We start from the raw sequence: 24,868 nt of genomic DNA on the forward strand, positions 1-24,868 counted from the left end.
ATGTTTGCCCTTCCTCTTGCTCCTCTCTTCCCTTCCTTTCTTCCTGCGTAGTTCGGGGGGGGGGGGGGGAGGGGCAAGGTAGCCATCCATGCCTTGGGCTCTGTCACACCACCCAGCGCAGACGTGGCACATTTCCATCACTGCAGAGTTCTACTGCAAGGCCCCGGTTTCGACAGTTGTGACACACTGTTACACGCTATCAAAGGGTGAGCTGTTATGGCTGTACCCCCAGAGCCCAGCACGGACACAGAGCAGGTGTTCAACAATTATTTATTGAAAAGAATGACAGAACCCCAGACCCCAGCTGAAACCATCCCCTCCCACACACACACCTGACTATCAAAACCCGCACCCGGCAACACCAGATTGCTGAGCACCTGAGGCGACGCCCCTGGGCCCCCTCCGCCCCCAGCCCCCAGGGAGAGCAGGGGGCCTAGTAGAAATCTTCCAGGTCGGAGTCTGGCTCTGCGCCTTGCTGGTTCTGAATCTGACTTTGCTTCCGGTACAGACAGGCCACCTGAAGCGAGAGGGTGGGTGGTGGGAGGGTCAGAAGCCCTGGGGCTGCCCCACCCCCTTCCATGCCAAGCCAGGCCAGAGCCCACCTTCTCCAAAAAGCAGGCCTGGCCGGGCAAGCCCACCCCTGGGCCAACCACCCACCCTCTACCGCGGGCCTCACCTGGGCACTGGTGGTGGCCTCCTCCGGCTTCTTGTCCTCACGGACGCAGATAAACCGAGGGAAGCGGAGGGAGATTCCCTTCTCGCTATCCACCTGTGGAGGCGAGGCGCGGTGGGTGGAGTGGTGATGGGGACCAAGCAGCTGTCCAGCCTGCTCCCCAGGCAGCAATTCCCCATCCAAAGTCTCCTCCCCACTCCTGCGCCTCTGGCCTGTTTCCTGATCCATACAATGGGGCTAAGCGATGGGTCGTTGTAAAAATTAAATACGGTCATTTAGCGCTTGGGGCTGCTCCCCGGACCAGGAGTGTGTAAGAAATACAGGCTGCGGTGGCTGTGCTTTATGCTGCTGTTATTATTATTAGGGTCAAGAGGGGTGGATTCTAGATCCAGACTGTGAGGTTCAAATCCCAGCTCTCGACTCTCTCGAGAGCCTCGTGACCCTGGGCCAGTTACGCTCCCCGAGGCTCTATTTTCCCATCTGTAAAATGGGATGGTCAGTGTCTTGGTGAGGATGAGTGTGAACAAGTGACATGCCTGCTTCACCTAAATGCTCGATAAATGCTGTTCCCATCTCTTTATTACCAGGGGCCCCCCGACTTCCCGAGACGGTGCAGGAGTGAGAAATTTCAAGAAGGAAACTAGATAAAAAGTATGAGCGTTGCCTTTACATGGGAGTCAGCTGCTAAGCTGGAAAGCACATGCTAGCTTTTGAAGGGTCAGAAAAAATCCCAGAGGGAGCATGCACTTAAGATTTCCTGTTCCTCGGTCAACTATATTTTAATTAAAAACAAAAAACAAAAAACCTCCAAATTGATGTTTCTAAGAATCCACAAAGAGAAAACAATGTAATTTGCATTTTAACAATGTTATTAAGATTTGGGATCTCTGTGGATTTTAGGGTTGAACACCTTGGTTGACAATAAGCTGAATTTTTGTGCTTATAAAAGACATATCTGCAACAATAAAAAAAAAAAAAAAAATTCCTGATCTTCGGAAGGAGGATGCTAAGAGCTCTCCTAGTGATGGTGGGGGAGTGTTTCCCCGGGGACACTGATCCTCTAGCAGATGCGGAGGACAGAACCACCATGAGAGAAATTAGCCAAGGAATGTTAGAACTCGGTAGCGTGAAAATTGACTACAGTTGAGAAAGAAACGCAGTAGTGGACCTAAATGCTCAGCAGGAAGTATCCTAAATTTTTACTGAAAAGAACTGTTTTCAAAAATTACTTAAGAGCAGAATGTGAGATTATGATATTTAAGAAAGAGATTAAAAAAAAAATGATACCGATCAACTTATATACAAAACAGAAACAGACCCACAGACACAGAAAACAAACTTATGGTTTACCAAAGGGGGAAGGCGGGGTGAGGGATAAATTAGGAGTTTGGGATTAACGGATATACACTACTATATATAAAGTAGATAAACAATAAGAACATACTATATAGCACAGAGAACTACTCAATATTTTATAGTAACAAAGGGAAAAGAATCTGAAAAAGAATATATATATATATATATAACTGAATTACTTTGCTGTACACCCTGAAACTAACACAACATGGTAAATCAACTATACTCCAATAAGAACATAAAATTAAAAAAATAAAAATAAAAAAAATTTTTAAATCAAAGAAAGCAATTTCACGGTTTTCTTTCTACTCCTGGGGAATTTCTTTTTTTAAATTTTTTAATAAGACTTTGACCTCATTATCTGAAACCCAAATACAACGCAAGCTCCAGTCTTCCTAGGCATTACCCAGGAAGCTCAGACATGGGCTCCAAGATCCCCTCCCCCCGTTTCCCCACCCTCCCAGCTGGTTCCTTCGGAGGGTCTATTCCAGGGTCCCCCAGTTACTCACCAGGCCCCGGGCAGCCGGGTAGATGGGGGAGAGGGAGAGGTCTGCGCACTTCACCTCCCACACGGCGCTGGGGTCCAGCCAGTGGTCAGGGGCCACAGCGCCGTCGGCCCGGACATAGGAGCGTGGGGCGGGCAGCACCAGGGCCTGCAGCCAGTGGCGGGAATAAGGGAGAGAGGGTCTTGGATCTCAAAGTCAAGGCTGAGGGGAGGGTTGCAGGGGCGGGACTGGAGAGTGAGGAAAGAGGGAGGAAGATGGGGGAAGGGGATAGATACAGATGCCCCTCCAAGTAAAAAGCTGGTGGTAGGTGGAGCTGGGGGGTGATGGGGGAAACGGGAGAAACGACAGAGACCCTGGGAGCTGAGCCAAGAAATTAAAGGCAGAGAGAGTCAGAGAGAGGAACCGAGACCCAGAGACGGGGAGTCAGAGACCTAGAGGGGAGGGGGGACCAAGAATGGGACAGACAGGACCAGAGACACCAACACACAGGAAAGCCAGAGCACGCCCCAAATGCCTGGGACCAGGACAGCAAACACCGCGACGACTAGGGGCTCCACTGGCATCCTAAGGGCGAACTCGGGGAACGAGCAACACGCCCTCCCTGAGCCTGTCTCGGGCGCGGCCAAGGCACTGAGCCCGGGGAGACGACGCTCCCTGACCGGAGGCTCTGGCCGGTAGCTGGCAGGGCTGGGACGGGAACTTGGACGTGCTGCACTACTCGGAAGCCAGCTCCGCAGTGCCAGCTCCGCGGTGCCGGGTCTGCGCCCCGAGCCTCCCGGAGGGCGAGAGCCCCAGGCACACACGGGGGTGGGGGCGGGGGGGCTCACCTGGAGGGTCTGGTGATGCTCCTCTAGCTCCTCGTCGCTGAAGCCCGTTCCGAGCTGCGAGGAGGATAGGGGAGTCAGAGGCTCCACGTGCTCCCAGCGCCCGGCCCCCGAGGTTGAGTCACACCCACTCCCTTCCCGCTTCTGCGGCCCCCCAGCTCCCGGCACCTTGCATATGGCCTGCAGTTCCTCGCTCTCCTCGTCGTAGGCGGCCAGCAGGAAGCCCCCGTACCGGCCGGCCCGCTTTCCCCGGCCCAGGTAGGCGCCGATCACCACGAGGTCCAGGGTGTCGCCCACGCCATCCAGGTAGTCCTTCTTCAGCTGGGAGGAGGGAAGGTGGGGGGTGAGGGTGGGACGCTCGGGTGTGGCTCCCATCGCTGGAGCTTAAGCAGAGGCGCGAGGAGGGGCTGGGTGAGAAGACCCATGACAGTCACCGAGAGGAGACTGGACGTGGAACAGGTTTCTAGGCTGCAAGGGCTGATGAGAAAGAGGGGACTCAAATGCGAAGAGGAGGCAGGATCGAGGGGACAGGTCAGGTGGGGAGACCCCAGGGGTCACCCCGGAACCCCCCTCCATTCGACATGGAGGCGCATTCCACTCCTTCACACAGAGAACATTTATCCATTCATTCCAAAGACATCAATTAAGTGCCAACTGTGTGCCAGGCAGGAGCCCAGCCGTGGGGATGCAACAGCGAGTATTTCTTGACACTGGCAAGGTTTGTACCTGCACAGCCACTTACAGCTTAGTGGGGGCGGGACAGACCATAAACAGCTAAAAAACACACAGGGAGGGATTTCCCTGGTGGTCCAGGGTAAGACTCCGCGCTCCCAATGCAGGGGGCCCAGGTTCGATTCCCGGTCAGGGAACTAGATCCCGCAGGCAGGCCGCACCGAAGATCCCATGTGCCGCAACTAAGACCCGAGCAGCCAAAATAAGTAAGTAAATATTTAAACAAACAAACAAACAAAAAAACACACACAGGGAAACCCTGTCCACAGGCTCCGCCAGCTCAGCGCCCGGCTATCTCCCGCTTGGGTCTCCTGGCCCCCTCCTCACTGCTGCCTCTCTGCTCAAGCTCCCATCACCTCTTACCGGACAGCTGCCTTCCGCCTGCCTGCTCCCACTTCTGCCCAGCACCCCCGCACCCGTCCACCACCCGCGGAGCGGCCGGAGGACTTGTGCCAAACAACAGTCAGACCAGGTGACTCCCCCTTAAAACCTCCGCTGGCTTCCTGAAACCCCTGGAGGAAAACCCAGTTTTACCACCCAGTGCTGGGTGATCTGGGACCCACTCTCTGCCCTGACCTCACCTCACGCCTCGATGGTCCTCGACCCCTGCACACACCAAGCTTGTTCCTACCCCAGGGCCTCTGCACTTGCTGCCCGCGCCCAACCCCCACCCACATGCTCCACCCCTGATCTTCACATGACCGACCACTTCCTATCATCCACGTCTCGACCCAAACACTGCCTCTGGAAAGGCTTTTCCCAATCACCCGAAGTACTGCAGACCCTCCCTGGCCCCAAGTGGACTTGCTTTCTTCATAGCACTCATCACTCCCCGACTTTATCCCGTTTGCATCCTGGCTGACTTCCTGGCGGAAGGCAAGCTCAGAGGGAACAGAAAGATCCTTGGGCTCCCTCACCCCCACATCTGGGGTGCCTAGCCGGGCGGTTCTCCACCAGTCCTTGGTGAATTTGCTCGTGCCGACTCACTAGGGGAGCAGAGCCGAGGCTGGCTGCAGCGAGAGGCGGGAGGGACTGAGCAAAGGGCTCTGGGGCTCAAATGGGGTGGATGTGGGGACTGGGCATGGACCACCCAGCAATGGGCAGGCTTCCGGTCCCCAGCTCAGCAAGAAAGGGGGGCGGGGGCAGGCGGCACCTTGAGCCAGTTGTGCGACCTCTTGGCGATCTCGTAGGTGGCGTCCACATCCAGGGTCTTCACCATCAGCCCCTCGCAGGAGTCTGGGGGACACATGAGAGCCCTGTGAAGCCCCAGCTCACAGCCTCACAACAGACGCAGGCAGGGTTCTGGTCCAGTCGTCCAGGGTGGGGTTGGGATGGGTGCAGATCTTGGGGGGTGGGCGGAGGGGGCGCAGACCTTGGCGGATGCCCTTACCTTTCACCGACTGCTCCAAGAACTCGGCGATCTGGTCCGTGTCCTTGGTGTCCAGAGAGGTGGCAAAGACAAACTCGCCCTCCGTCTCCACGAAGTTCTCCCGGAGCAGCTGCCGGCGTCGGGAAAGGGGCTCACGTACCAGGGACTGTGGGGCAGGATGAGAGAGATGGGGCATCATCGTGGAAATAAAGAGAAGAAACCCTGACCTCGGGAGAAGCAGGAAGCGGATGGGTCACATGTCATCATGTGGCTTATGGAAATGAGTGTGAAGAGGGGCATTATTTTATATTTTTGCCAATTCTCTAATGTCTGGCTTAACAGAGGCTGGATTCTCACATCTGCTTCTGCATTCGGATGGCTACAAAATGTCGTTCAGGTTGCAGGACAGGAAGAAAATCCCCCTCACACAGATGCTGGGAAAGGGAGGGCCTTACAGTCCACATTTTGAGAACCACTGCCCGAGTGTGGCCTCCGGGCTCAGTGATGAAACTCTAACCGCTGGCTCCCAAGCTCTCCCCCCTCACCTCAAGTCATGCCCCAGCTGACCCGGACACGATGCCAGAACTCACCTCTCCATTGAGGTAGATGAGGTCGAAGGCGTACAGACACACCTGCACCTGGATCTCTGCCGCGTCCACCTCCTGGGTCAGGGCAGGATGGAGACCAGGAGCGGGGGAAGGTGAGACGGGGCCCAGTTGGGTCCCTTCCCATTATGCCCGAGGCAGACACCCCTGTCACCTGCCATCCCCCCCCTTCTCCCCAGCCAACAGGCCGCACACCTGTGAAGGCATCAATGCTGTCAGCCACACGCACTGAATTGGGATGGCTCTTGGCTAATCCTAACCACCTCATTCACCACTGCTAGGTATTTGCTCTCCCAGCCTCCCTCGCAGCTAATGGGCGTGACATGACACAACTCTGGCCAATGAGAGTAAAGAAGATTGCTGGGGTGCAGGTTGCGGGGGCTCCTAGAACAGATCTTTCATAATAAAACAGATGTTGGAAAAGAGGCCTTCCCTCCTTCCAACTTGGCATGCTGGGATAAGAATGTGATGGCTGGAGCTGTGGCAGCCACACTGCAAAAGGCTGAGAGAACTACAACCCAACTGATAGCTCTGTCTCTCTGGGATTGCACAGGACTGGGTGGAAGATGAGGGCAGGCGGTGGAGGGGTGGGCAGAGACTACCTTGCGTTTGCGGGTGGTGAGCACTTGGAATGGCTGGATCTGCTTCTTTTCCCGGTCCCAAGCCACAGCTTCCGCGTCCAGGATGAAGGATGTGACTGATGGGAGTTTAATCTGAAAGGTGAAGAGGGGGACCCAAGACTGGTGAGAAGTGGCGGATGAGGCCAAAAGACAGACGCAGGGAAACAAATATCTTTTTCCTTCTGCAGCTCTGAAGATCCACTGACAAACTGACGTCAACCTTAAAGAGACACATGTGAACACAGACCCCTTCTCTTGTTCCCCACTGAGAGGGGAAAAAAACTATGTTTTCTGAGGACTTACTATTTGGTCCCACAAGCTGGAAACCAAGGAGCCTTTGTCATCTTCCTCTTCCTCCCACTTCACACTCAATTACCCCGTGAACTTGTCCGTTTCCGCTCTGAAACTGCTAAGCTGTCCACCTGTCACCACCTTGCTGAGCCCAGTCCAGCCTAAGCCACAGCATCCTACTGGTCTCCCCGCTCCTGCACTGACCCTGTCCAATCCACTCTCCTCATAGCAGCCAGGCTGCTCTTGGCAAACCCCAAATCTGATCACTTCTCATCCCTGCTAAAAACCACCCTACAGCTCCCCAAAGCTGTGGGACCTCTCCTTGGTCAGCCCGTGGCCCTTCCTCGCCTCACCTGTCCCCCTCAGACTCACGCTCTGTACCCCAATGCACTAGCCTTTCTGTTTCTTGAATGGGCTGTGCCCCTCCAACCACCAGGCCTTTGCACATGCTGTTTACGCTAGAATCTGCACGACTCCAGGGGCACCATTCCCACTGTACCCTGGGCTGTGCTTGGTGATGGCCTTGCTTTCCTGACACCAAGTCTAAGTCTTATTCTTTTAAAGGCTCCAATGAATGCTGGACCTTTTCTTCAGCGCCCGATCTCTGAGTGTACTCATAGAGGCAGCAGCGGGACTCTGACGAAGATGTGCCTGCCCCGCCCTCTCTGTTAAAGCCCCAGCCTCCAGCACAGGGCTCAGCACAGGGCAGTCGCCCAACAAATACTTGTTGAATGAATGAGCGAAAGAAGCCAGATACAAAAGACCCTGTACTATCACCACGTATCTGGAGCTCTAGCAGAGGCAAAAACGAACCTGTCCCAACGAAAAAGCAGATCAGTGGCTGTTGCCTCAGGAGATGGCTGATGGGGGCGGGGACAGGGGCCTACTTGGCATGGGGCATGGGAAAACATTCTGGAGTGACGAAAACACGGAAACATTTTACATGCTGATTACGTGGGTGTATGAACTTGTCAAAACTCTTCAAACTCTATCAGAACCTTTTACAAAGCTACACCTTAAGCTGGTTTAAAACAACAGTGCTTGGCATGTACCAGGAACTCCTTTAATGTCTGTGCCGTATACTGTTACTTCTGTCCTGCTGCTTTAGGAAAGAGCAAGTTTCCTTATTAATTAGGGAAGGCAGGAGAATGGCTCTCTGACTCCTAAAAAAGGCCCCAAACCGCCCCCTTGAGGGCAGAGACGTCCCCGGCTCCAGGGCCTTCGAGACTCAGCCCTAGTTAGGCTGTGGGGCCAGTCTGCAGGCTGCCTTCACCCTCATCCCAAACCCTCTCCCTGTCAGAGAGCAAGATTCTGGCTTCCCCAGCCTCTGCTGCACCAGAGTGGCCATGGCAACCAGTGCTGGACAAGGAACCCCATGCTGGAGTCAGCCGGGGGTGGTAGGAGGCACCCAGAAAAGCACTAACTTTGTGGGAAGGGACAGAAACTGGAACCCCTTTCCTGACTGTCTGGAAGCGTGGTGGCTACTTGGAGACCATAGGGGACAGGCACCGGGATGAAAGGAACCAGCCAAGGACAGTAGAAGACAGAGGACCAAGCTGGGTTTGGGAGGACCCTGGTGCTCAGCTGAGCCAGCCTAGGGCCACCCGCCTTCAGATTTGAGAAGAAAATAACATCTGCAGTTGTTCCATTATTTGCAGCCCAACACACTCCAATCTCCTTCCCATCAACCCCTGCTGTGCCGAGCTGGCCGGGCTGGGCCTCAGTTCCCTGCACCCGTAAGTGCAGCCCCGGCCCCCATGTGAGTGAGAGGCAGCGGCAGGTGCCCACCTTGTGGATGCGGCTGATGATATCAGGGTACCTTCCGGTGTTGTCCTCCTGATTCCTGCTGAAGATCTTCACCTCGCCGCCTTCCAAAACGTGGATCTGCCACAGTGGGGGAGCGGAGAGGGACTCAGGGCCGGGTCTCCCCCAGGGGCCCCTCCTTTCTCTTCTTCACCCCACTTTCATTGGCAGACGGTTCCAGAAGCTCTGGAGGAGGTACTGGTGCAGAGACCTGAGTGAATCCTCTCCTTGGTTCAAACAGCACCTCCCGGCCCTGTGTGTGGAAGTCCCCGCCACCTCTGCTTCATCTCCAATCCCTACCCTCCTCCCCCTGCAAGCACAGGCACTGACTCTGCGTGTATGTGCTGATCTGTCTGGATGTTGTTAGGCCGTAAACATCATTCTGGGTTTTATGATTTTAATTTATTCATTCTACTACGTCTGGGCCACAGTCCTTGAGTAGTGCTACATACGTGCCACCTAACACGGATATTATCCCAAGAAATAGTAGTGTGTGTGTATGACGTAACATACGACTTTAGACATATGTATGTATTTTTTAAAATCACTGTCACCATGGTAACTCACTTTGTTCATTTTCTTCTCGGCACTGTATTTCAAAGATCCACCTGCGTTGTTAAGCGTCTACTGAATCCACCGTGTGCAGCCTCCTCAAGGCACCACAGGGTGGCGCCCACCAAGCTCGCTTATCCATCCGCAGGTGAGGATCAGGGCGGAGCCGGCCCCAACTCCCCCCAGGACAGAAGAGCCACAAGGAGCATCCTTACAGCCCAGACCAAGGACATCTCCGGCCCTGGGAGGCACCCGTTACATTAATACACCCACCAGCAGGGCACGAGTGCAGCCAACGCTGCTTGAGCTCCCACTGCCGTGGGTCAGGACTGTGACGATATCATCAAAACTGATTCTCAGAGAAGCCAGTCCGGTGGCTATGAGCGCGGATTGCCCGGAGATGGGAACTACAGCCCCGAGAGATGCGCACGACCAGATGGCTTGGAACTCAGGTCTGAGGGACCCCACGGCCCTGCTCGACGGCATGCCCCTTTCTGCAGAAGGGATGTGTCCACCCCCTTACCTGTGCCCTCTGCCCATCGTATTTGTACTCGCAGGTGAAAGCTGCCTCCTCAAAGCGCCTCAGGACCTCGCTGACGCCCCGCGTTGGGTGGGCCAACATTGGTTTCAGGGGGACCCCTGGGGGGGGTTGCGATGAGAGTGAGGTCAGGTAGACGGGGTGGGGGGGCACATTAGGGTGACAACCTCAGGATGACGAAGTGATGAGACAGAGGGAACCTGGGTGGCTGAGCCCTGGAGTGCCGCGCAGCCCCTCCCTGGCCTCCTGCCTCCCTCTGGACTCTTACGTACAAGAAAACAAGAGTCTGTCTGCCTGCCTGCCTTGCCTTTTGGAGTATCTCTGGTGTAGCAGCTCTAACACAGAAGCGGGAAGTCCGAGCAGGAAAAAAACCGCTTTTGGCACAGGGGACAGGACTGACTTTGGAGGAGAGGGTCCTGCGGCTTCTGAGACGGGTGAGCTCTGGGCAGCGGGCCCTCCCATGGCCGCCCTGGAGGGCAGAAGCCAAGGCCAGGTGGAGGGAGTGGAGCCGGAAGGCGGCCAGCCCAGCGCCTGGGGCCCAGGGTGAGGCTATAGACCGACTCCAGAGGGGCCCGTGGGGCTGGTACCTGGGCTCAGCCTGCAGTGCTCCGGGAGCCGCTCCACACCGTGCTCCAGCAACACGGGGACGATCCGGTCCAGGTCGGGCACCTCGCTGGGGTGGGGGCGAGAACAAGGTGGGGCATGTGTTTCTAGAACTCTGCTCTCTGGCTGCAAGATCCACCTCTGCCTGCCACCTGGCCCCAGGGCCTACTCCTGCCTATCCCCGACTCCCCTTGTCGCCCTGTTTCTGTCGCAGTCCTCCCTCAGTATCACTATATATCACTCTGACTCTGTCTCCCTCGAGCCGGGCCCGCCATCGCTCCCCAGTCTGTCATCATGAGATGAGCGATTCTCTACCTGGGCTACATGTCACAGCCACTCAAGGATGTGTTCAAAAAAGTGTTTCTTCAAGGCCAGCCTCCACTTGCAAAGATTCTGATTTAACTAGCCTGGGCAGGCCTGAGAGCGGCAGTCTGTAGGTGCCCACGCAGGGGCAGAGTTAAGGCTGCCGCCCTGGCCCCAGAGGCTCTGCAGGGCTTGTCTGTCTTGTGTATCCAGCACCCAAGGGGCCTGGCCCAGAGCAGGTGCCCCGTGGGCACTTGTGGAATGGCTCGTTTGCCCTCCTGCCGCTGACACTCCATCTGGGCTGTCACCGTCCCGCTGTGGCCAGCCCTGGGTCGGTAGCTAGCCAGGTCCCTCCATGTGGCTCTCTCTGGAGCCCTCACCATCACTCCACAGACATCCTCTCCGTGACTGTCACGACCCCTCACTGTGCGTCAGTCACTAGCCCCCATCTGGGGCTCTTGTGGCCTTTCCACATGCACAGTCCTGTTTGGAACTTGAAAACCTCTTGATACCTCCTCCTCTTCTCTGTGTCTGCATCTCTACCTGTCCCTGTGTCACTGACCCTTCACTGTTGGCCATCTTCCCGATCTTTGTCATCATCCCTGTGCCCAGCACCAGTCTCGTCTGGATCACCACCCAGTGCTCTGTCACTAGCCCTGTGATGGTCACGGATGCTTGCTGGCTGCTGGCCCCTCCCACTTCACCCATGACCCCTCGGGCCCTTCCCACCGCCCCCCTCTGGCTCCCCCCACCCCCCTCGCTCTGCCCAGGGCCCCTGGAACTCACCAGAACGTCTGCTTCAGGATCATGCCTTGCTCCTCCAGCCATGTCTTTCTGGCCTCTGCTGTCTTGCCCTTCCCAGCATCCACCACGGCTGGGGGGAATTCTAAGACAAGCCCCAGCAGAAGAGGCTTTGGGATGGGCCCAACCCCGCTCAGCCACCCGAGTCCATGGTGGGTGGTGGCGCCAGGGATGGTGTCCGCAGGGGAGAGAAGCCTGGAGTGGCAGTGGGAGGTGGGAACCACGTGTAGGGGTGGGCGTGGGCATGGACTTCTGACAAGGAGAAGGGCAGCCAGGTTAACTCGAGTGGTGGGCACGGGGCCGGCCACGGGGGCTCACCTTGACCTGGCGGGGTGAGGCTCACGGCCTGGGCGAGGGCCGCCAGCACTGACTGCTCTGCCAGCCCGAGGCGCAGCCGTCCACTCAGGGCTCTGGGGAGACAGCAGGTAACGGGGAGTGGGCTTGTCCGTACCTGTCCGACCCCGCCCTCTACCCCTTGCTCCTCTCTCCTCCAGTCTCCCCAACCTCGATCCTCTCCTCAAAACCAGAGCAACCTCCAGAGCCGGAAGTGACCTGAGATCACACAGCCCCGCTTAACAGAGGAGGAAACAGGCCGGCCAGTAACCACCGTGACTGCTGGCAGCGCCTGCAGACAGAACTAGGGGCCTTGCAGGCGTCTCTGCCTCTCTCCTCAGCTGCGCTCTGAGAAACTGGAGTGGCTCAGGGAAGGAGGGGCAGGGCCGGAGCTGGGCCTGGAACTGGAAGGCAGCCTGCCCCAGGGGTGCCAGAGTGTGATGGTCAGGAACCTGTCCCCGCCACACGCCCTGCTTTGAGCCAGCAACCTCAGGCAGGAAGCTTCACCTCCCTGTGCCTCCATCTCCCCTTCTGTAAACTGGGGTGAGGCTAACAGGGCCCACCTTCAAGAGCTGCAGGGAGGAAGAAAGCATGTGGCATGGGGCAGGGTACCCAAGAAACACTCCAACGACTATGTCGGACAAACACTTCAAGGATGGCTACCACTTGGCTACCTTGCTTATTGTCCCCACTCAGGCCAAGGCAGACATCACTAATCAAGCGCGGCACTCTTCACCCACGAGCCCCCACCCTTTTCCAGGCAGTGCTACTGAGAAGAGGAGCCGGCTGTGAAAGAAAACCTATGTTCCCATCCCGCCCCCTCAGGGCCCAGGCTCCTCTCTCACGCTGTTCTCATCCAAGGGCGGTCGGGGCACTAGCAGTGATACAGCTGCCAGTCCCTCTCCACTCCACCTCTCCCCACCCTCACAGGCCCCCATACTCACCTGGCGATGAATCGTGCTTCTGAGTGGCGGCAGGCCACAAAGAGGCCTTTGATGACGTCCATCTTCTTGGCTGTGGACTGAAGATGTGGGGGAAGGGCAGTCAGTGCCTGGGGTGAAGGGAGGGGAGGGGACCACACCTCCCCACCAACCATGCTGCCTGGGGAGCTGCCACTCTTGGAATACCTGCCCCCATCCCCCCCCTCGCTCCCCCATCCCACGGCCACGCGCGCACAGCGCGGTGAAAAGCTCGCTCTCTTCTTGCCTCCCACCCTAGCTTTGCTCAGCACGTGTTTATGGAGCCGTGTCCCACGGCCCACACTAGATCAGGGCTAGACTCTCAGGAAGAGGTTCCCTCGGTCTTGAGAGCAGCAGAAGGAAAGGAAGCTCTGATCCCACAAGCAGGACCAAGGCGATCCAGCCCTGAACAGTCTAACCAGAGCCTTTTGGGTCCCCAGGGGCAAAGGGTCTGGAGAGCGGTGAGCCGCCTGCCCACTCACAGCGCTGCCGGCCAGCTGCGCGATGTCCCGGAACTTGGTGAAGACGCCGGAGGCGGTGAGGGCGGGTGGGGGCAGCATGAGCCTCTGGGTGCTGCGGCTGCTCTCGGCCACCAGCCCCACGTCGCCCTTCTCGGCCGCCTCGGCCCGGACCGACTCGAGCTGCCGGCCTTGGGGGGCGGAGAGAGAGGGTGCTGAGGGCAAGGAGAGGTGTGGCCACACGGCTCCCGGCTCCAGGCGGCCTGGATGATGAACCCGTCTACACCAGAGGGGATGTCTGGGGTGGTGTCATCAGTGTGTAGACGGGACTTAAAGCCTTGGGGTGGAATGCGATCACCAGGGGAGCAAGTGTAGACGGAGAAGGCGGCCAAGGGACCCTCTGCCTGTCCTCCAGTCGCTCACTAACATCCTCTGGCAGAGCCCAGTGGGCCTTTGCTTGTTTTCTGTCACCTTATCCTTTTGAAGTCATCAATTTAAATACAGTGGAGGTGCTCTGGCCTTACTTATTGTCTAGGCTGGGTCCCATGGACACCCCTTGCTGTAAGAGTAGGCAGCTGGACCCCTATGTTCATAGCAGCACTAGTCACAATAACTAAAACATGGAAACAACCTGAATGTCCATCAACAGATGAAGGGATAAAGACGTGGCACATACATACAGTGGGGTACTACTCAACCATATAAAAAGAACAAAATAGTGCCCTTTGCAGCAACGTGGATGCAGCTAGTGAAGTCAGACAGAGAAAGACAAATACCATATGATATCACCTATACGTGGAATCTAAAACATGACACACATGAACTTATCTACGAAACAGAAACAGACTGACACAGAGAACAGACTTGTGGTTGCCAAGGGCAGTGGGTGGGGTAGGGAAGGAGTGGGAGTTTGGGATTAGCAGACGCAAACTATTATATATGGGATGGATAAACAACAAGGTCCTACTGTGTAGCACAGGGAACTATATTCAATATCCTGTGATAAACCATAATGGAAAAGAATAGGAAAGAGAATGTATATATATTGGGTTGGCCAAAAAGTTTGTTTGGTTAGTGAATACATTGTTCAAGAAAGCTCTTGGTGAAAATGAAAAATGTGTCTTTTATTTTTACTTAAAACCGAACGAACTGTTTGGCCAACCCAACATATGTATAACTGAGTCACTTTGCTGTACAGCGGAAATTAACACAACATTGTAAATCAACTCTACTGCAATAAAATACATTCTAAAAAGAGCAGGAGGCTGGGAAGGTGGAGGCAAGTTATCACAACAGCTCTGCCTAGCCATTCTCAACCTATCAGAACCACAGGCCCTTCCCAGGACAGGCATTTTGTCAGACACAACTTACCCACACGTTATCAGGTCAGCACAATGCCCCAACTCATGTACGAAGGAAACAGAGGGAAAGCAATTCACAATGAAAAAGCACGCATTTCAATCTCTGGCCGCTTGGCCAGAGATTTTTTTTTTTTTTGACAACGACCTACACTTATCTATTCCATAGCATCGCCGATATGCAAAATACAAAGCAGGTTCTGGTGTCTGGATCCACCCCAACTCACTTCCAAAACAATTATATTCCAAAGTTTTATCTGGAAGCCATGAGGACATGACCGAGTTGCCAGGCCCCGTGCCTGTAAGTGCTATCGCCTGACCAACTCTCCACACCCCTTGGGCCGGGCAGCCGAGGGGGGCCTGAGGAGACACGTGTGAGCGTGAACACGGAAGGACGCAAACCGCCTCGGCCCCTCGGTCCCGTCTGGCAGCAAGGCCGGGCAGCACTGGCTGCCGCCTACTCTCCACTCCTCACTATGTAAGGAGGAGAAATCCTTCTTCCTTTGCGCCAGCGTGGCTGGGTTTTGTGTTACTGGCAGAGGGAAGTATCCTAGTGGACACAGTCTGCAGCGGGTCTGGTGCGATGTCAGCACCTAATGAATGTGTCTTGAGCGAACGTGTGGGAGCGTTCTGATCTCAGCTCCTCTGGTTCCGACGACCCCATGACTCTCTTCCATTCCTGGTCAATCTTCCTCAGGCACCTTGTCCTCTCACGAAACCCTCAAACCTCTTCTTCCTTAAGCGCTGGTGCTGCGCAAGGTGTGACTCAAAGCCCCGCCCCTCTCCTCCCCAGAGACCCTGTCCCTGGGCACGAGAACTGGCCAGCACGTAACCAGGACTCCAAAGTTCAGGGCTCCCAGATCCTGCTCTGTGACCCAGATCTCCTGAGCTTTGTTTCCTCGACTGTTGGGTGGCCCACAGATACAGGTTGGTCCCAAGCTGAATTTAGTAACTTCCCCTGGACCGGCCTGCCCCTCAAGGTGTCCTGACCTGGTGGTGGGTCCATCATGATGGACCCGGGGGTATTCTTCTCACCTCCTCCATCCCTGACCCCTGCATGCAGTTCCCTCCTGGGCCCCGTCTCCCTTCTCTTGCCCTCTCCTCTGCTGCCCACAGCTCCCCTGGACCTCTGCCCCACTTCCTCCCCGGCCTCCTGGTTTCCTGTCCATCCTCCACACGGGCCCAGAACTAACCCTGCCCTTTGCCTGCTCAGGACCTTTCCACAGCTCCCTGACGCCGTCACAATAAACACGGAGCATTCCAGGCCCTTGGTGGGCAGGAGGTCCCGTCCACATGGCCAGCCAGCCTCTCCTAAGCACCGAGGGCTCGGCCCTCGGAGGCTGCCGGCCCCGCCCACACCCTGCTCTTTCCTCATCTCCCCTCGTGACTCTGCTGGTCAAAGCCCAGCTACCTCCACAAGCCCCAGCCCTCAGTCCCGGCCCCGTCCTGCTCTGGGCCTGCAGCATCTCCTCCCACCCCGACCGGGTCTCAGCGCAGACCTGGTCCTGCTCTCCCCCCGCACCCCGCTCGCTGCCCTCGCTCTCCCCGTCTCTCCACCTTCCCAGTCCCCCTCCATCGTCTCCCAGGTGCTCCCGGCCTCTCCACTCCCTCCCTCGAAGCTCCCCCCACCACCGCTGGGGCTTCCACCACAGCGCCCCCCTCACCTGTGGCCTGGGCCACCGCCTTGAGGAGGATGCCGTCACCAATGCCGAGCTCCAGGCCCTGCTGGGGCGGCCCCAGGCGGTTGAGGCTGAGGTAGAGGATGGGGAGGAGGTCAGCAGGTGACAGGGCCGCCACGGAGCGCAGGAGGTTGCTCAGTGTCTCCACCATCCGGAGCCTGCAGGAGGGGACGGGGCAGGGGGATGTGTGTGACCACCTGGCGTTTCAGGACCAATGTGGGGCGGCGGTGGCGGGATAAAAGGAATCCGGGAACAGAGACGAGGAGAGGGCTCACGACCAGTGCCCAGTGTGTGACCCGAGCCACAGGCACCGTCACAGGCTGCTGGGGGGAAAGGAATTCCATTTGACCGTCACCTGTAGAGAAGTAACAGCTGGCGCATACGGACTGTTTTCTCGGTGCGGGCACTGGTGTGGAGCCCTCTGCACCCTCTAGCTCCCTGCACTCTCACCGCTCCCCTGAGCTAGATATTATCTGATTTTACAGGCAAAGGAACGGAGGCGTGGAAAGATCGTGTAACTTGCCCAAGGTCACAGAGCTAGTATCAGACTGAGGTGGGGTTCTCGCTACAAACAAGACCTGGATTTCCTCTAACGTCGAGGCATGTCAGCCAGGTGGCGGCTACTTCTGACTACCTAGGCTAGACTCCGTTCCTGCCACCAGGAGGTGGGGGCTGTTTCCGCACGCCAGGGGTCTCGGCTCACCCTCACATCTTGCTCTGACCCACAAATGAGGCAGAAATGATTGAGCCTGGGCCTCCAGAGGGCCTGCAGCCACTCTCGTGGCCATGCCCGTGGCCTGTGATCTCGTGTGTCAGGGTGAAGCTGAGAGAGGAGAGGTTAAAAGGATTAAGCAGCTGGAGGCACAGAGGCTGCCAGAGAGACAGAGCCCGAAGGGCCTTCACCCAGCGGCCCCGGCCAGGCCGGCCTGGTTAATTACCGTGCAGAAACCTCTTCGATCTTCTCAAACGTCCGGGCCACAGCCAGGTAAGGGACTCTGCGGGAGGAAAAGAGAAAACAAGAGCTGTGCGTACACCCACGCTGCCCCTCCAGCCACCTTCCTCCCCACACCTCCCTGGGGACAGCCTTGCTAAATCCCCAGATGCACGCAACCCCGCCCAGCCACTGCCTGGGGCTTTCTCTCCGTCCCCTTCAGAGCTGCCGATGGTCTCCCCAAAACACGGAGGGGAGAGATTTGCCAGTTTTCTCCCACTGAAGCCTCCGGAGACAGGGCCTCCCGCAGTGCCAGGGACTGGAGAAGGACAGTCTGGGGAGGGCCAAGCCTCACCTCTGGCCCACCTTCCAGCAAGCATCTTCGACGGGATGGTAGTTGTTCTTGGCAGGATTGTAGCTGGATGGGTCCAGGTGTCTGTGGAGGGAAAAGGGAGACTGTAGGGTAGATGCCTGGGTCGAAGGGAAGTCATTCCTCCCGCTAATATTTATTGAGCACCTACTAAGTGCCAGGTACTATTCCAGGCACAAGGGCACAGAAGAGAATGAAAACAAGTTTGCTAACCTGGAGTTCACATTCCAGAGGGAGAGTCGGGGGAAAAAACAAAAAAACGTTAAGTGAATAAATCATTTTAGATAAACAATATTTTAGAAAACCAAGTAGGGGGAGGAATCACGATGGTAGGTGCTACTTCAGAGGGCGGCAGGGGAAGGCCAGAGGAGATGTTTGGGCAGAATGATGTGAGGAGTGAGCAGTGTGGGTACCAGAGAGAAGAGCATTCCAAGTGGGGGGAACGGTGAGTGCAAAGGCCCTGCGGCAGACACACGCCTGGCATGTTTGAGGAAAAGAAAAGGGGTCAGCGTGGCTGGAGTGGAGCAGCGTGATCTGAATGCTTTTCAAAGTCCACTCCAAGAGGCAAGGACCTCCCCCGGCCTCTCGGCCAATCCCTCCCTCACACTCTGGCTGGAACAGCAGGAGGAGGGTACAGTCCCTGGGTGCCACAAAGAGCCAGGCACCGTGTTAAGAGCACTACATCTGCTAGCGATCAGCCCTGTGGGCAGGGACTCTTCTACCCTCCATATCCAGATAAGGAAACTGGGCACAGAGTGGTTAAGTAGCCCACCTGAGGTCACACAGCTAGTAAGCAGCACAGTTCCAGAGACTGTTCTAAACCTCTACATTATACATGCCTCTAGAAATGCCTCACACTGACCCCAATAGAGCCACCGCAGTCACGCTCATTTGGGTTAAAATCCCTGCTCCATCACTGACCAGCTGTGTCGTGGTGAGGAAGCAGCTTCCCTCTCTGAACCACAGTGTCTCCATCTATACGATGGAGCCACCAGGAGTCCCTACCCTGACACGTTGTCATGAGGTTAAGGAAGAAATTATGGTGAGCGTTCCCACTCCTTGGTGCACTCTGTGGGGAGCATTTTTAGAACAACACTGACTCCCCAGCCTCAGGCCTCTTTCTCTACCGAATGTGGGGGGACAGAAGGGCGAGGGAGAAGACTTCAGATTTTTTTCAGCTCTTCAGCTGATCCTGATGCACAGACAGGGCTGAAGATGGCTGAGCTGGACAGAGCGTGCTCAGTGAGCTGTAAGGACTCAGCGTTTGGTAAGTGGTGGCCCTCCTGGTCCTTCCTATCATTACAATGAGAGACGGCAGAGCGCGGTGGGTAAGAAAGTCTACAGCCACACTGCCTGGTTCAAATCCCAGCTCCACCATACACCCCGTCTGCGACCTCAGCAAGGCAATCAAAATTAGTAACAATAACAATAGCGACAATAATAGCAGCCACAGCTTGCTGAGCTTGCGCATGGCCAGGACCGGGTCTAAATGCTCCAAACCCTCAGGAGGAAACTGGCCCAGAAAGGCTAAGCCACTTGGCAAGGTCACACAGCTGACAAAGGTAGAGCTGGGATTTCTAACCTCTCCACAATACTGTCCTGCCTCCAAGCCTCACTTTTCTCACCTGTGAAATGGGGATATCAACAGAAACGACGCGCAAAGTCGCTGTGAGGCTTCGCTGCATTAGGATATGGAAGGCACACTGCCTGCTGCCTGGCACACCGTTAACAGTGGATAAGAGAGTGTGTTTTTGCCACTGATAAGCCCCCATTTTAAAAGCAAGGAAATTGGAGGCCCTGAAAGTTTGTCTCCTGGAGGCAGCCATCAGCGATCAAACTGGGAATATGGCATAAGCAAAACCATCACAGGGCGTCCCTGGTGGCGCAGGGGCTGAGAATCCGCCTGCCAACGCAGGGGACACGGGTTCAAGCCCTGGTCCAGGAAGATCCCACACGCCGCGGAGCAACTAAGCCCATGCGCCACAACTACTGAACCTGTGCTCTAGAGCCCGTGAGACACAACTACTGAGCCCACGTGCCACAACTACTGAAGCCTGCGCGCCTAGAGCCTGTGCTCCGCAACAAGAGAAGCCACCGCAATAGAAGCCCGCACACCGCAATGAAGAGTAGCCCCCGCTCACAGCAACTAGAGAAAGCCCACACGCAGCAACGCAGACCCAATGCAGCCAGAACTAAATATAAATTAATTAATTAATTAAAAACAAAACAGAAAACGATCATAGTATCACATGAAATAAAAATCAGGACATAAAACTTCATGTCAGACAATGATTTTGTTAGAGAAACTTATTTATAAATAACCTAAGCATGGACACAGGCCCAGAAGGCAAGATGGGGCAGTGCTGAAGAAGAGGCCAGGCTTAGGAACCAAGTGGACCCAGGTTTCAGGCCTGGCCCTACCCCCGCCTCCCTGTGTGACCCAGGGAAGATGACCTAACTTCTCTGGGCTACTAGTCTCAATGTCTGTGCAATGGCTAAAATACCTGCTTCCTCTGCAGGACTACTGCAGAGATGAAGTAAAAAGGCGTAACAGAAACCTTTGGCACCGGATCTGACACATAGTAGGCGTCCAAGAAAAGGAGCCGGCCGTTCCTACAGTGCAGTCACATGCTGAAATGGGGCCATTTAATCTCAGTAATCAGGTCTCAACTGGGGTACAAAATTGCCATTAAGAATCCCCCCAAAATTTTTATTAGAATAATTAAACCCTAATCACAAAATTTTAAGGCTGAAAGAATGTTTGGGGACTACCGGTCTCATTTTCGGAGGCCTACCTACAATCAGGTCAGAGAGATCTTGGACTCACTGCCTTATTCTGTTTAATCTGCTGTCATCTCTACAATAGATCCTGACTCACCCCTTGGTCTCGTCCTTTCCTAGAGCGCTGGGTCCCTCTTCTTTTGCTTCTTGTTTGATCGCTGGCTTCCGGGGAGCTGGGAATGAAGCAGGGAAATGGTGGGTCCTTTCTCCTTCTGACAGCCCCTGCCTGCCAACCACTCTCCAGCCAGCATTGCGAGAGGCGAGTTACACTTTCTAACCAAGTTAGGCTTTCTAACCCACGGGAAGGCCGTACATTCTGGAGAAAGATCCACCCGCCTCTCCCCGGTGCAACCCTGCAAGGTGAGGGGGGAGAAACTCACAGAAGAAACTGCTGAGCGTCTTGGGAGCTTTGGGGGGAGGCTTAGCCTGGCCGTCCTCCTGTGGTCCCTGCTTCACGGCCACCTTGGGCTCTGAAACGCTTTCTGTTGGGGGCTTTGCTTTGAAAGCGAGAGAGGTCAGATGGTGATGCAAACTATTTTTTTAACCTCAAGGTCATTCTGACCCTGAAGATGGAAGACATAATCAATTCTGCCCCTTTCCTTTCCATAGTTTCATTTTGGAGCCTCTCAGGCCTGATGCTTTAGGACTAACTAGTGGAATTCTAGCATCTGGCCTGAGATTGGAGACTTACGGATGGTGGGGAAAAAATCTCGGTACGATAAGAAGAAAATATTCCCACTTCTGCAGGTGCAGAAAATCAGATACGATCCTGCATCCTAAAAATATCCCCACAGCGTTCTTTCTGCCATGGGAGTCTTCTGGACACCTCCCTGCAGGAGCTGTTCTATGGCCTGGGGGGTAACTTTAACCTCTAAAATCTTGTAACTCACCCTGGTTACCTAACTTAAAAAATTATTGCTCAGGACTTCCCTGGTGGTCCAGTGGTTAGGATTCTGCACTTCTACCGCAGGAGGAGCAGGTTCGATCCCTGGTTGGGGAACTAAGATCCCACATGCCGTGTGGTGTGGCCAAAAAAATTTTTTTTAATTAAAAAAATTTTAAATTATTGCTCAATTAATAACATACACTGCCTACAATTTCTGAAAGATTTTTTTTTTTTTTTTTGCGGTACGCGGGCCTCTCACTGTTGTGGTCTCTCCCGTTGCGGAACACAGGCTCCGGACGCGCAGGCTCAGCGGCCATGGCTCACGGGTCCAGCCGCTCCGTGGCATGTGGGATCTTCCCGGACCGGGGCACGAACCCGCGTCCCCTGCATCGGCAGGTGGACTCTCAACCACTGCGCCACCAGGGAAGCCCTCTGAAAGATATTTTGTTGGAGGATGACTGGCTCTTTTTTTCCTCACATGCACAGAGGAAAAAATAACAATAAAAATAATAATTGCGGACTTCCCTGATGGTCCAATGGTTAAGACTCTGCACTCCCAACTCAGGGGACCCGGGTTCGATCCCTGGTCAGGGAACTAAACTAGATCCTGCATGATGCAACTGAAAGATCCTGCACTCGGCAATGAAGATCCTGCATGCCACAACTAAGACCCAGCGCAGCCAAATAAATAAATAAATATTTAAAAAAATAATAATAATAGCAATAGAACCTATAATTTCCCCTAGAATTTGCATTTAGACAACACACTGGAGAATCTTATTTAAGTCTTATCTCATCTGAGCCTTAAATTAACTGTCCTCCAAAGACATCTGACCCCCAAAACCAGAGAGGTGGGGCTTCAGGGAGGAAGAGGACCAGAAACTCACTGGAGGTCTTCAGGGGCTCAGGGGGTGACCTGGGCTGGTCCCCTTCTTCTGCTTCCTTCTTGTTGCCCCCTTCAGGCTCTGTGAGGCTTTCTGTCGGTGTCTCTAATTCTGAGGACCGATTAAAAAAAAAGCCAGATGGCAAAAAGTCACTATGACCACTCCCCAAAAAGGGCATTTCGATTCCCAAGACACTCTGCCCCCGTTTTTTCTTCGCTGTGCTGACTGAACATCTGTGAAGTGTCGAGAGGTGTGAGAGCCCGCTCCTGGTCAGCCCTGAACCAGGCAGGGCCCTTGAGGGAAACCAACCCCGATGCTCACCTGGGCAGCTAAGAAACAGAGTGGGCCAGTCTTTTCTTACAAACCATTATTTTAGAATTATTCACTGCAAAATAGAACTGGAAAGGGTTCAAAATGCCAACAGTGACTTGTTAGAGATAAAAATAAAGGTGTTGTTTTTTTTTTTAAGCTGACTGGGAAAAAAAAAAAATCCACCTCCAGGGTAATAATAAAAACTGCATCAACTAACTTGGGAAAAATCTGCCTCAGTAGAAAGAAGCCCCACCTCACCCCCCAAAATCCCCAGACACAGACAATGGCTAAAACTGCATGATTTATAGTAAAATTTGTTACTGACTAAAAATTGCCAACTGGAAATCAAATCTCCACCAAACTCAGATCTTCCCTGGGAAAGATAAACCTAATAAGGACCTTTTATTAAACAAACACATTGACAGTGGCAAAGGCTACGATTATTATAATCTCGTACAGGCCCCAAATGATCGATGGATCAGGTCTTTATGGTTGTGTTTCCCACGGAGGACACTTTACATTTTCAAGGGAAATTGGTGACATCTGCTGGACACCGTATGACCTACTAGCTCAGGGTATTTTGCTTGTCAGTATTAGATCACATTCTTGGCAATTCCTGACGTTAGCTTTCTGCAAGGCTGGGTACTCACTGGTGGTGTGATAAAAACCAAGTACTGCACAAAAATCACCAAGGAAAGTGGCAGTGTTCAACCGGATTCCAAAGTCTGAGCAATTGTGCAGTGCCCAGGAGACATCACAATTAGTAACTAATTATGATTATTTAACAGTGAAATTAAATATTATTTTTCCTTTCAACGTTATATGTATTATTTTCTCAAATGCCCAAGTTGCTAGAACATAAATAAATAGTTGTTCAGACATAACAACTTACAAACCGAACAGTAAAGGTATTGGCCTTGAGGCACCGTGAAAAAGTTGCTAAGGCACCATGGGCCCTGGAAGTTTGCGAACCTCTCTGCTTTCTGGTAAGATTTACAACAAAAAACAAACCATTTAGAGGAAAATATATTCCATATGAGAAACATAAAAATAGAAGAGAAAAATGAGAAGCTGCATATGAATTCGTACTGAATTAAGATGGCCAAACGAATGTATTCCAGAATGTTTTCATGACAAAATTCCCCAGGTGGGGCTGTGGGATTCTGACGGACTCGTGTGGATTCTTGGACAGAGGTGTCAAATCAGTGGGGTCCTCACAGCCTGCCCTCTCAGACAGGCCCCCGCCCCTCCAGATCACACTTGCGCACACACGCGCGCGCACACACACACACACACACGCAGTCAGTCCCACAGGCCCCTGCCCCTCCAGATCACACTTTCTCTCTCTCTCTCTCTCTCTCTCTCTCTCTCTCACACACACACACACACACACACACACACACACACACACGCAGTCAGTCCCACAGGCCCCTGCCCCTCCAGATCACACTTTCTCTCTCTCTCTCTCTCTCTCTCTCTCACACACACACACACACACACACACACACACACACGCAGTCAGTCCCACAGGCCCCTGCCCCTCCAGATCACACTTTCTCTCTCTCTCTCTCTCTCTCTCACACACACACACACACACACACACACACACACACGCACACAGAGTCAGTCCCCAACCCCAGGGCCTTACCTTCTTCCTCCTCCTCCTCCTTCTTCCTCTTCTTCTTGGTTCCTCCGTCCTCGTCCTTGCCCTGCTCTTGCAGGACATCCTGAAATGTCCGTTTGGAAAGCTGCTTCCGGGCTGGGAAGGCAAAGGGCTCAGTGTGGCCTCCTTGCCGGCCCGCCTGCCTCACCCCGGTGAGCTCAGACCCCGCGATGATGGGGCCCTGAGAAGGCTCTGGGCCCCTGCCCTCCTCCGCCTGCCCACAGCCACGGCTGCCGTGCAGGCCGCTCCTGCTTCCTGGCTGTGTGACCCCGAGCAGGTTCCTTCATCTTAGGAGCCAACAGCCACCCTCCTCTCTGCCTCACCTCTCACGACACACTATCCTCAAACCCTTCCTGCTCCCCAAATTACACCTTATTGCCCAGAGACGCCGAGATGGATGGGATTCCCCCGTGTGCCGTGCTGTTCCCACCTGGAGGCCTTTGCACGGGCTGTCCTGGCTGCAACCCTTCCCAACCGCCCATTCTCAGCACAGCCAACCCTAACCCATCTTCCAAGACTCAGGCCAGATGGCGCCTCCTCGGGCCCTCAATCCAGAGCTCCCCTAGCATCCGGCGTTACCACTATTCTTCCTTATACCAGCACCACCAGTGGAAATATGCAGTGAGCCACGTACATCATCTTTAACTTTCTAGTGGCTACACTGAGAAAAGGAAAAAG

General features: G+C 54.6%; 1 protein-coding gene across 4 annotated transcripts in view; it reads right to left on the minus strand.

Moving 5' to 3' along the window:
- Window positions 1–260: 260 nt before the first annotated feature.
- The window catches only part of LIG1 (DNA ligase 1), a 41,878-nt gene continuing 17,270 nt past the window's right edge, over window positions 261–24,868 (minus strand). For 2 of the 4 annotated variants that reach the window (XM_079907132.1, XM_079907133.1), the window contains exons 6-28: window positions 24,176–24,286; window positions 22,219–22,326; window positions 20,826–20,942; window positions 20,543–20,618; window positions 17,650–17,730; window positions 17,302–17,358; window positions 16,349–16,521; window positions 13,351–13,517; window positions 12,854–12,930; window positions 11,895–11,986; window positions 11,562–11,661; window positions 10,457–10,542; window positions 9,855–9,970; window positions 8,765–8,860; window positions 6,668–6,778; window positions 6,051–6,122; window positions 5,482–5,626; window positions 5,245–5,327; window positions 3,528–3,680; window positions 3,363–3,416; window positions 2,539–2,682; window positions 677–769; window positions 261–517 (exon numbers count right to left, since the gene is read on the minus strand). In XM_079907132.1, the coding sequence (XP_079763258.1) occupies window positions 434–517; window positions 677–769; window positions 2,539–2,682; window positions 3,363–3,416; window positions 3,528–3,680; window positions 5,245–5,327; window positions 5,482–5,626; window positions 6,051–6,122; window positions 6,668–6,778; window positions 8,765–8,860; window positions 9,855–9,970; window positions 10,457–10,542; window positions 11,562–11,661; window positions 11,895–11,986; window positions 12,854–12,930; window positions 13,351–13,517; window positions 16,349–16,521; window positions 17,302–17,358; window positions 17,650–17,730; window positions 20,543–20,618; window positions 20,826–20,942; window positions 22,219–22,326; window positions 24,176–24,286 (2,396 nt within the window). In that variant the 3' untranslated portion in view covers window positions 261–433. Of the gene's footprint in view, window positions 518–676; window positions 770–2,538; window positions 2,683–3,362; window positions 3,417–3,527; window positions 3,681–5,244; window positions 5,328–5,481; window positions 5,627–6,050; window positions 6,123–6,667; window positions 6,779–8,764; window positions 8,861–9,854; window positions 9,971–10,456; window positions 10,543–11,561; window positions 11,662–11,894; window positions 11,987–12,853; window positions 12,931–13,350; window positions 13,518–16,348; window positions 16,522–17,301; window positions 17,359–17,649; window positions 17,731–20,542; window positions 20,619–20,825; window positions 20,943–21,590; window positions 21,730–22,218; window positions 22,327–24,175; window positions 24,287–24,868 lie in introns of those variants that run through there. The other 2 variants (XM_079907134.1, XM_079907135.1) reach the window with 2 other exon arrangements.

This window comes from Stenella coeruleoalba (genome assembly GCF_951394435.1).
Source record: "Stenella coeruleoalba genome assembly, chromosome: 20".
Lineage (NCBI taxonomy): Eukaryota > Metazoa > Chordata > Mammalia > Artiodactyla > Delphinidae > Stenella > Stenella coeruleoalba.